The sequence below is a fragment of the Antrostomus carolinensis genome, unplaced genomic scaffold, assembly GCF_000700745.2.
Source record: "Antrostomus carolinensis isolate BGI_N321 unplaced genomic scaffold, ASM70074v2 scaffold27625, whole genome shotgun sequence".
NCBI lineage: Eukaryota > Metazoa > Chordata > Aves > Caprimulgiformes > Caprimulgidae > Antrostomus > Antrostomus carolinensis.
Window position 1 is genome coordinate 200 of NW_010318849.1, and position 11984 is coordinate 12183.

The 11984-nt window shown below is 48.6% G+C and overlaps 1 protein-coding gene across 1 annotated transcript; it reads right to left on the bottom strand.

The window, feature by feature from the left end:
- Positions 1–1274: 1274 nt before the first annotated feature.
- On the bottom strand, positions 1275–11517 carry LOC104517416 (ADP-ribosylation factor-like protein 3; the record flags this gene model as incomplete). The annotated part of the gene is given in 8 exon segments (XM_010169076.2): positions 1275–1325; positions 5846–5962; positions 7109–7276; positions 8448–8523; positions 9392–9473; positions 10962–10972; positions 11444–11469; positions 11471–11517. Coding segments are annotated over 8 exon segments (578 nt in total), but the record flags the coding sequence as incomplete, so codon positions are not given.
- Positions 11518–11984: the final 467 nt, after the last annotated feature.

The following is an 11984-nucleotide window of genomic DNA, read 5'->3' on the forward strand; positions in this document are numbered from 1 at the left end:
TGAATCCGCAGTGGATCAACGATGGCTGAAATACTTCATGTCTAGGGTTGTGCAATGGCCTCATGTGAAACAAGCACAGTCTCGAGTCACTTCCCTATGTGAACGTATGACAAACCCAGTAGAACTTGAACCTGTAGGGACTGCTGGCACTGCAGTCAGACGAACACGTGAGATTTCTGTGGGTTCCTTATTTAGCTGGAAAGGCCTCATGCTCTCAGAAACTGTCCTAACATCTTTTATCTACTGGCTAGAAACTTTTGGATAAAATGAGTGCAGTTGGGGAGATGCTAAACTGCAGCGGAAATGTGACTCCATCCCCCCAAAAACAATGTTTGGTTTGGAAACCAGGAGGAGAGAATGGAGTTATAAACAGAGTTGGCTGGGAATTTTTCAACAAAACAGGTCTTTCATCTGACACGTCTGATTTATTGAAACCAAAAGTGTTTGCGGAAATACGAGGGGTCCAGGCTGACTCCGCCTGACTCAGGCAAGTGTTCTAAGCTTCTGCTTCCTCTCCCTCTCTTTTGCCCAATGAATATTTAATTACTGAGATGAAATTGCTTCAACAGGGGAAAGATTCCCCCCCACCCCTAGAACAACCAACAGTTTTGCTGTTAGGGTGTGTCCATGATACTCCAGAGGTAAAGACCAAGTGCCTCTTTCAAATCATGCAAAACAGAGGGCTTTAAACTAAATCTCCCATTTCCGGGGGGTAAATCTGTTGCTAGCTATTTTGGGACACGGTCACTTTCTGAATTTTACAAAAGAAAGTTCAAAAGTCCTATTTTTGTTCCATCCTAAAACACAAAACGTTACAAAACATCAAAACTTTGCAAAACGGAAATCTTAATTTCTGGCCAGTCCTAGTTACAAAGTTCTTTTTCTTTTTTTTTTTTTTTCTTTTTCAATTACATCCAAAAGACAATCAAGTCAATATGATTTCCATTTCAACTTTGTAAATAAGAAAATAGGATTCCTCAGGGTCTTGGTTTGGCAAGGTTTAAAGGACTTGGAGAAGTTTTTGCTTTCAGTATTAGTCTCCATTTGCTATTATTGTATAACTTTAATGAAAACCGTTCTATTTAAACGGAATTAGGCTACCTATTTTCCTTGTTTCACATCTACCAAAATAATCTGCATTGATGTTGAAAGGCAAGTCTCTTGAAATGCAAATTTCCCTCATAAACAACAAAATCATCTTCCTAACTTTTGTGAGCGAGGGGCACTCAGAAGCACCGAGTTACTTCAAAGGAAGCTGGGCATAAGTAACTTACCTGACCCGTTTCTTCAAACCTCTTCCTATCTGCACTGTCAATGACATAGATCTGAAAAAGAAAGGAGAGGAAAAGTTACTCTTCCCAGAAGTTACTCTTCCACAGTATCACAGCAAGTGAGCCTAATAATTATGCTTTTGGGCACAAAGATCCCTAGTATTATTTATAGCAAATGTTGACAAAACTTCATTACATTCTGAAAGGAGAGGAACCACCTCTTTCAAAGCTGGGGGGGGGGTGGACAGCCACATGCATAGGATCAGAAGGGAGCTGGGAGCAGTACCAGGGATGCTCTCACTGTCTCTACAGCATCTATTATCTGAAGAGAACAGGAAACTGCCTGGTATATTTTCAAATGACTGACTCACAAGATGAAGCTGAGCACAGGAGGGCAAAACCTGGGGAGCGAGACATGGTCTTTCACCCTAGCAAACAGCGTACAAGCACTGCACTGGTGTGATTATGCCATGCTGCCCTCTAGCAGGACTCATCACCTCCTCAATAAGCCACCAAGGCACACAATGGCACTAAGGATAGATTAATATATTGGGTACATTGAGTTCTTCTCCACCAGGTGATCCTACTGCAACCTCCTGGAGCGGGTAGTTGGAGAGGAGGGCTGGATGCAGCCTACAAGACTCCATCTTCAGCTGCCAGCTTGTCCACCAGGATGATGGAGAAGACAAGGAACAGCTGGCTCACAAAGACTGACAGCAGAGTCCTGCCAACCTCTCAGGGCTGGGCACATCATCTCATGGTCCATGAAGAGGTCCCAGCCAGACACCTGTCCCCTGGTATGAAAAAGGGTGGATCCCCCAGCCCACAGCCTTCTTGCTTTGGGAGGGGGTCTCACCCCTCTCCAAGCAGCATGGCAGTGCTGATTTATTTCTGTAAATGCAAATGAGCCTTCTCAGCAAAGGCAGCTCCAGGTGTGCACAGGTCCTCAAAGGTCCCCCTAAATATGTAATTACTAAGTCCAGCCACCCTCCTTCTCCCTAGCAATGCTATTGCAGTTCAGAGTGCAGAAGTATCAAGCTACATCTGAAGAAATTGGGAACCTCAGTATAACACTCAGGCAAAAATAGCCTGGTATCTCTTTTTCATTACTTGGTATGGGAAGGTTTTTGAAGGAGAAGGGCGCTGGGACAGCAGACAGGGACAGGAGTGGTGACAAACATTGAGCATTTTGCTTCCAGTCCCTGCCATTCTCCATCAGTGGTGACTGAAGCTGCTAGCATGTCATCTGCATGCTCTTTGGTGGCTTACAGGGAATAAGTGTCAGCCTGGTTTTCAGGGAATAGATGAGCACAGCACCCCATCAAGATAAATGGCATCCTTACAGGCAGTCTCAGCATAAGACTCCATGCTTCCAGGATAATTTCAACCAAATAGTAGGGGGAGGGAAGATCTCTAGCAGCAATATCTATTTAACTGCAGTCACTCCCTTAACGAGCAGTGTTAGAGTTGTTTGAAATGGGACCAACCACGCAGCAGGAAAACATGTATGCCAGGCCTGAGGAGGAAACCCAGCAACCTCTCTGCTGATCACTTGGGGCCTTCGGTCCTCCTGGGGCCAGGCTGATGCGCACTGACAGAGGCTGGGGGACACGCGGCAGGGCTGGACGCAGCTGCGTGGGGACACGTCAGCAGCTCACGCACTTGGTGCCACAGGATGGGGAAAGGCCTGTGGGCACAGCATGACACACAGCCTCTCCCCACAACGTGATCCCAAGCACCTGCACCAGCGCTGCATCAGCTACGTCTGTCCCCTCTGCCTCTCCCAAGCACCCACCCCTGCGCGTGCCATTTGGAGCAGGAAACACAGACCAAAGGAAAGGAAGAAGCTTCAGGGCTGGCAGTTGTGCTCTGGGGTGAAAGCAGACTGTCATCTGTCCTCCTCTGGGACATCTCAGGGGAAGCTCAGCAACACACAAACACAATAGTTGAGTGCTACTTCTCAACTGAAAGGCAGCACCTCCCATCTTACGGTGCTTCTCTAACTGGCAAGGAAGAGCTCCCAGTCCCAACCAGCCAGGCTGTCCCCGGCACTGCTCCGTTCCTTGCTAGGGAGCTGTTTTGCAAGATGAGAATTGGAGACAACAGCGCTTGGGGCAAAAGCCACAAAAGCACAGCACAGAGAAGGTAAAGTATGTGTGGAGTGCCTACTTCCAAACCAGAAAGCACTGTGCCAAATAGCTGCAGGTGCCTGTCTGAATATGCAATCAGCCAGATATCCACACCTTATTTGCCTGGGTTAAGCTTCCAAATATCACAGGTGTGTGATGCAAGACCGAGCTCTCATTTAAAGGCACCTGCATGGATCTGAATTTGCAATCACTTCCTGCTTTTTAATACCCTTTAGAGGGTCCTTTCTGCTTTGTGCAATATAGTTCAGGAGAATATAGAAGCAGAGGGTCCTGGGAACTGTAGCGTATCTCATCTACACCTTCCTTCTATGGCCAGGGCCACACAAAAACCTCTTTCTGGCTTGGTGCTCGGTTACGCAGTTTGCCAGTCTGAACAGCCACCAAGTGCACCGTGTTGGAGAAATGGAGCTTTAGAAAGAAATTCCCTTAGAGCTGGGTGCCTCATTTGAGCAATAGGCCAAAACAAAACCCGGAGTAAGTGGGTTGGGAAAAAATTCCCAGTGGTGAGACTGGATGAAGAAATAACAAGAGAGAGAAGTTGGCTCAGTTTAGAGGCACAACCTGCACCAGGTTAGTCAGAGGGTAAAATTACCGGCTAAATTGGGGGTGAGGGCTGGCAGAAGAGAGAGACAGAGAGTCACCAGCAGATACTCGATTGCAGTTTTGGTGTGTAGGGACATAGCAAAGCATTGCACTAACATGCCAACAGCTCCCAGTTTGGGACTGGGTGGCAGCACAGAGTGCTTGCAGGGGAGTTCAGGTCCCTGTGTGCACCAGTTATTCCCTCTGAATTCACACCGTCACTTACCCCAAACTGACTCTGCTTCTATCTCCCCGTTTCCTTACTCGTATGAAAAATAAGGTTTTCTCTGTACATTGTACAACTGAGGTGTGAGCAGGGCAGGGAAAACAACTGCTTTAATCTTCTTCAGCCTTCAAATTCACCTTTATTTCTGCACCTCCCATGCAGTACACACTGGGAAGGGGGGAAGCTCAAAGGCCTGTGTAGCTCATTGCCTCTGCCAGCAGTGTCTTCCAGATACTGTTTTGTGGTTGCCTCTGCAGCCTGAGCACCTGCCACAGCAGGCAAAGATCCCCTAGCTGCTGCTCTGCAGTGTTCACTTCGATCTGCACGCCTACCGCCTCCCCACCACACAAAGCTGCAGAGCTTGGACTCAATGGGCACAACCACCTCACAGCCATCACCTTCCTGGTGGCCACAGAGCAGCATGCAAAGTGTGTCCTGCTGGTTTCTCAAACCCAGGCCTTTCCCCTAGGAAGATCTCACTGTTACCCTCTGCAAAAGCAACTAACTGGGTTTATGCTGTGGTGGCTGCCCTCAAATGTCAGATTCCAAATCAAGGCTGAAAAGGGGGATGTGCACAAGAGATTACTGAGGGTTTACTAGTCACAGTTAAATAACAGTTTCATTTGGACAATGCTTTCTAAACCTGCAGGTGCAGCCAGGCCCTTCAGGACCCTGACATGAGCCTTGGAGCAGAGTCCTGTTCCTAGTGGCACTGATCCTTCTCTGGAAGTGCACTGAAGCTCCCAACACATTAGTGAGTATGTGTGTTATAGGGGGGAAGAAGAGCATCTTTCCAAGAGAGCTTCCTGCTTTCCCACAGGAGCCCTGCAGACCTTGCTTAGGAAAGCCTTTTCTCTGCTTCCACAGGCAACGTTGCTTGGGATGGGGAGATGCGTGGAGCCCCCAGCCTGCCTTCAGCCTGGCACACATGGCTGCACCTCAGAGAGCTCTTTGAAACTAGTCAGGACAGCACTTGGGAGAGTCCCAGGGTATCATGCTCTGCCATGGAAACACAAAGGTCCTGCACTGTAAATATAACTGTCATCATCTATAGCTAATTGCGAGGTCATTGCAGCTAAGATGTCAAAAACATTAAAGGACAGTCTTATGATTAAAGGACCAAGGGAAAAGACAAGGGGTCTCTCTGTGTCCCTCCACCAGAATGATGCCAGACACAGCATTTAATTCTGCTGTGCCTCAGTTTCTCCAACTATAAAACAAAGGCACCATATGGACCTACCTCTACACATGAGGCCTAAGTCACTAATATCCATGACAGGCCTCCAGAGTCCCCAGTGAAAGGAGCTATAGATGGGTAAACTACAAGTTACTAATGGTCTTTCAGTTGAAGGAGACTGAGATGAGAGGAAAGGAACTGGCTATAACCAGCACCATGCTGTGAAAGCAAAAACATACAACAGAATGATTTCTCCAAACATCACCGTATTTTTCTTACTGCACCCAACCAATCTTGCCATTTCACTAGAATAACTCCTGTTACAATGGCAATGGTGTTGCTGAGGACTGGGACATTACATTACTTGTTCCTGAATTTCTGGCTGAGACCATGGAAAGCCATTGCATGAACACAGCATTCAACTGCAGCCAATACTCACAAGGATATCAGTGTTTTCAAAATAGTTCCTCCAGTACGGCCTGATCTTCCTCTGTCCGCCTATGTCCCATACGTTCAGCTTGAAGCCTTGAGACTGTACGCTTTTAATGTTAAAGCCCTGGAAAGAGCAGAAACAAAGCCTCATAGAGCATAAACCTGAATGGCTGGAGCACGTTCACAGGCAGACGTTAACACCTTATATATCCCAAGCCTGCAACGTGCAGCGAGATGGGCTGGGCAGCCACGAAGATGGATCAGCTGTGGCTGTGGGAGAGGCACCGGCAAAAGTGAACACAGCTGCCAAACCATCAGTTTGCCAGTGTTCTTGGGTCAAGGGTTGATGCTGTCATGGCTATGGAGACATATGATGCAGTTAGTGCCCTGCGAAGGCTCAGCAGGGTGGGTGCAGGAAGAGGTGGGAGAGCTGCAGATAAGGAGAAAACAAGGGCACTGTGAGAAGCGGGACTGAGTTTGTGAAAGCTGAGCAGAGTCCCAGCTAACACGAAGCCAGAGGTCTCAGCTCAATTTGACACGACACAGCTAATGCGGGCTTAAAAGAGCAACAGCTGCACATCTGAAGGGTCCATTTCATCAATTAGAGCACCAATTGAAAGGGCATTCAAGTAGAAAAACAGGATGTGGCGTGGGCTGGCAACGTGCTGCCACGCCATCCAGGGACCTGGGGCTTGGAACAGGGGTGTCGGGGCTGGGAGCTTTGGGAGGCAGCTACGGGGTGGGGGGAAGCATCTCCCAAAGCTCTCTAGCAACCTCCTCTGGTCAACACAAGAGCAATGCTGCAGTGCTTCTGATGGGAGACATCCTTCTCCCCAACCCTGAGGCTCAAAGAAAGGGGACCAGAGGCATCAGAGAGGAAGTGCTAGAATGTGAAGGACCCTTGGAGCAAGCTGGGTGACAGACAAGGAGACAGAGGCTTGCGCAATGCTGCACCTGCTGCACCATCCCCTGTACAGGTCTCCCGTTTGGGCAAGGACAACAGGAACAAAGTCTCATCCATGCAACCCTTGCATGACCCAAAAGCCTTCTGCAGAACTCCACAGTGCCTATCCAGTTTTGGGCTACCTGACAGATCTGGCCTGATGCTCTCTGGCTCCTTCAGGGAGCCTCCTCTTGTGCAGATAACACACAAACTTAATGGTGCACCAGGCTGCCCTTTTACTGACACACTCTCCCAAATCATTAGTGCTCTACAATAAGGCAGGTGGGACCACAAGAAGTGCCTTGGGCAGGGAAAGGTCTTCCTCACCTGTGTTGGTGTGATGTGGCTGATGTCCTCAGATGCCAACTGTTTCAGGAGTGTGGTCTTGCCTGCATTATCCAGTCCCAAGAGGAGGATTCTCACCTCCTGGTCTGGGGTGCTTTTCAGTTTACGCAGGATTGACAGCAAACCCTAAATCCGCAAGAGAGATTGTAGCTGTTATTCCTCCCTCTGAGTCTCTCCCCCCACCATGCCATGCCCTCCTCCCTTGAAACACATTCTGTATGGCAGTGGATCCCAGGACACCTTGAACTCCTCCCTGCAGTCCCTGCTCCCGTTTCCTCTTCTACTCCTTCCCCATGCCCCAATTTCCCTTCATCTCAGAGTAGTGACAAGGTCTCAGACACCACAAACGTCGCTCAGTGGGTTGCACCACTGGCTGCATTGCTCTGGTCACACAGCTGTTTAGTATTCCCAATGCCAGGAAGACAGTGCCTATGGATATCCTGTGTAGGAGCTGCAAACCAAGTCCTTGCGAGCTCTTAATTATCTTTATCAGAGGGAAAACCCCATTAATTTAATCTCCCTCCTAGTTAACTGCAGGTTACTGTGTACCTGACATCAGTTCTTTTCATAGTAACTCCCTGATCATCTCAAACCCCGTTTATCTGTCTGAAACATGCTGGACCCATGGGGCACGTGCAGTTCTGCTTCTCAGGACGTAGCACTTAACAACTATCTGAGATCACCACACATCCTTGCTAAGAAAAGCACAGTGGATTTCAGTCATTAGCCAGGCTCAGCTCTCTGAGCTGACAGTATCACTCAGGATTAGGAAAAAGAATATGCAGGTCAGCTCATTTACAGCCGCACACGTTACAGCAGCACACCCAAGCTGTTGTCAGTGCCACCGCTCAGAGACCTGCACCTCTCTGAAATGGCTGGAAAGATATTCGGGATCCTGGCACGTAACTGAGATGCAAATCATCCCACTTCCACCTGCTCCTCGCTGCCCAGCCTGGTGCCACAGGAGAGGGGCAGTTGCAGCCAGGGCCACAGGAGCAGGCTGTGAGTCCACGACTGCCTGGGTGTCCTTGGACACGTTGCTGAGCTGCTCTGCACCCCTCTGCTTGGCAGGGACCTCACCTCGGAGCCTGAGCAGCACACACCACGCTGAGACCCAGCCTGGGGACATAGATGCTCTTGCAGCTAATTTGCCTGAGCAAATCCAGGAGAAGAATACACCTACAGCCATTTCCGGAGCCCTCAGGACTCCTGCTTGGTGTCTCCCAGACAATTCCCATGTCCTAAAGGGCAACCGTGAGGTGTTTCTCTCCAGCCCACTAAGACCCAGAGCTGGGAACAAAGTTCAACCACCAGCACAAACCTGGGCCCACAGGGGCCCGTCTCTCAAGCTTTTTTGTTCTCCCATTTGCAAAATGGAGACAATGCTTCTTGTCGACCTGCAAGGGTGAATCAGTTAAATGTCATTAACTGCTTTGTTGCTATGAGGAACTACACCCTCTAAATATTCCGGCTGGGAGTCAAGGACTATTTGAGCCGTGAAGGTTGCTCCCGATCCCCTCCAGATCACGGCAATCAGAAACCTGTCCTGAAGATAAAGAGCTGCAGGACGCGGTACAACCGTCACCGCTGCAACGTGTCCCCCGCCTGTAGCAGTGCCCTTCTGCTGACTCCCGGAGAGCCCCACCTCAGCTACGTGGAAATCGCCGCTTTTGACCGCTCACCCCAGCACTCTGAGGTGGGGACAGTTTGGGAAAAGACACGGTACTGTAGGTCACGATGCCAAAGCCTTCAGTAAGGCAGGAGGAAAACACACCGAGATCCAAATGCATGTGAGATTCGATCCACCCCTCTCAGCGTTTTCGATTTGCAAGCAATTTATTGGTTTTCCATTTAACTACCAGACACAGCTCAAAATACATGCACAACATGTAAGAAACAGGGAGAAGAGAAAGAACTTGGTAAAATTGGGTACAGATATCCTTCAAGGCCTTCCAATACCTCAAGGGGCCTACAAGAAAGCTGGGGAAGGACTTTTCATAAGGGCAACTAATGACAAAACAAGGGGAAATGGGTTTAAGCTGAAAGAGGGGAGGTTTAGATTAGATATTAGGAAGAAGTTCTTCACTGTGAGGGTGGTCAGACACTGGCACAGGTTGCCCAAGGAAGTTGTGGATGCCCCCTCCCTGGAAGTGTTCAGGGCCAGGCTGGATGAGGCTTTGAGCAACCTGGTCTAGTGGAAGGTGTCCCTGCTGATGGCAGGGGGGTTGGAACTGGATGGTCTTTAAGGTCCCTTCCAAACCAAACCATTCTGTGATTCTATGATGTCCTTCAAGGATATCTGTAGAAAGTTGCAGGACGGCCACTGTTGCTGTGCTTTCAAAAAGCGCTATGGAAAGGTGAGGTTCAGAAACTCAGAGCTCACACAAGGAACAGCAGAGCTGCAGTCCTGCAGCCCAGTGAGCAGGCCCAGGGTATCATCACATCTATCTATCATAAACAGGCTGGTGAAAAACCGGGAAACCAGGCCCCACTCGAGAGCTGTTAATCAGGAACGGGCTCTGGTTGGTAGAGGGTGCCATGCCTGCACGGCACAGGCACAGTACATCCCCAAACTGCTTTTACTCAAAGCGTAGAGCCTTGTAACACCCCGTGCTGAGCCCCAAGGGCCAGATGTTCACAGCTGGCTCCTGCTCATGGGCCCGTAGCTAATGAATTTGAAGGGCTGTGATCAGTGCAGGCAGTGGCTGCAAGCCCTCCCAGCCCAACAGCTCATCTCCCCGGCCGCAGCGCCCGGCCCATGTTCTGCCCGGGTGACAGCTCGTACTGCCACACGTCTGAGGGAGGAAAAGGAACAGCAACAGAAATACCCCTAATGCTCACTTGTTTACACACATGTCCTAAGTGCCCTTGACATCATTAAAAAGCACAAGTTTAACTGCATGACTAGCAACACACATTTTCTTTTCACCTGCAGTCAAATTTACAGTTGTGTTTGTTGGCTTGTAAACCCATGAATTTCAACTCGGTGTGGACAGACCCCACAGGAGCAGGAACTCTAAAATTCACACGTTCTCCCTCCTTTCTAGGGAAACACTGCATTTTCCATTCTTATGGGCCTGACCCAAAGCCAACACACACCAGCCAAAGTAGTACTGCCGACTTCAGAGAGCTCTGAATCAGGCCCTATTATTTTAGTTTATTGCTCACAGTTAAAAAAAGAAGCTGTTGAAATGCTAATCCTATTCACAGCACCACTTGCTCAGAGCAGAGCAGCGTATCCCAGAGCAGATCAGGATTAGGAGCCTTTATATTTCAGAATTCAACTCCAAAATACTGAGTGCAAAGAAATGTATTACAAAATATTGCTTATCTACCACGGAGCAATTCTCAGGGGTCGGGAAGAGGAACAGTTGTAAATGTTAATAGAGCTTCTCCCATTGTAGACAGATGCTATTTCTGGACCAGTATGACAGCCTACGAGAAAACGATCAGCATCGTTCCATATTCTACTCAAGTGACACTGCTGCATGGCTGATCACAGGATTATCTGGGGTAGCCAATAGAAGAGAGGATATATATAGAAATAAAAGTATTCTCTAAGGTATAAAGTAAGCTGATTTAAAAGGCTGGAACACAAGCAAGCCAACACAGAGAAGTGGACTTTATTTCAGTAGTTGCCGGCATAGGTTACACGGTCTGTACACACAACTTAAATCAAGAGACAAAAAATAGTACTGGTTACTATGATTGTTACTATTTTACAAATATTACTTAAAACTTGCACCCAGCATTCTCCTTCTAGTCTGTGAAGATTAAGGAAAGCCATGCACAGATGGGTTTCTAACATTTTCTTTATTTTTTTAATTGGTCTTACGAGCACACTGGCTAGGAAGACGAGAAAGCATTTCCTGACAGCTTAGTAGACTGGAAAAAATAACTCAGCCGAGTTCCCTGCTGCGTGCCACCACTATGTGGGACAAGCAACCCTTATGCATGCACTCTGATGGACGAGCACTTCTCTGCTTGCAAACACAATGCTGAAACTAACTCGGGCTGATGAGGGTCAGAAAGCAACCCCTTGTTATTGATGGGAGATGTCAGGTAGAAAGCCATGAAATGGGAAGATTTGGTGCCGAGAGGATGCCCAGAAGCAACAGGAGAGGAGCAGGCCTTTGAAGAGGGGCAGCAAACAAATATCTTGATGCTGGGACTTAACCTGCAGCAAGGAGGGAGGATGCCCAGGATGCCTGCACGGCAGCCAGGCCAGCGGCACTGGCTCACTGGGGTGTCCGGGGTGAGGAGCAGGACGGGGGAGACGTTAGCTGGCTGAGGGGCTGCAGAGACGACTCCGAGGACTATAAGGGCAGCGTGTCATTTGCACAAAACTAAGCAGACTGCGGCATCTGTAACAGAGAGGGGAACTGCAGATGCTGCTCAGATAATGAAGTGCACAGCGTGGCAGCGCGTGCAGCCTTTGAGAAGGGCAGCCATACACAGCAGCTCAAGGCTGGGCACAGCCAGCCAGCAATCGCTTCTTGGTCACCTCTGGGTTAAGCAAACTATGTTTTATATCAGATTGGCTTGTTTAAAAACATCTTTGTCCTTGGTGGAGAGGGTTTTCTTTACAAGCACCATGAGGAGACAGACTGATGGGGTCAGCAATGAGGAGACTCCATTTTCCAGACAGTGAGCGGGGACATACAAAAAGGGAAAAAAAAAAAAGACTACTGACAATTACAATGAAATCAGAGTGGGGCATTAAATTCAGAGATGCAGCTAAATGGGCAGGAGCACTCATAAACACATCGAGCATGAAAGCAAAGCTAACCATCTTATTAGCATCCTTCAGAAAACAGGGATGTGTGGTTTTATGAAAGTGTATCATTGCTAGGTTTAA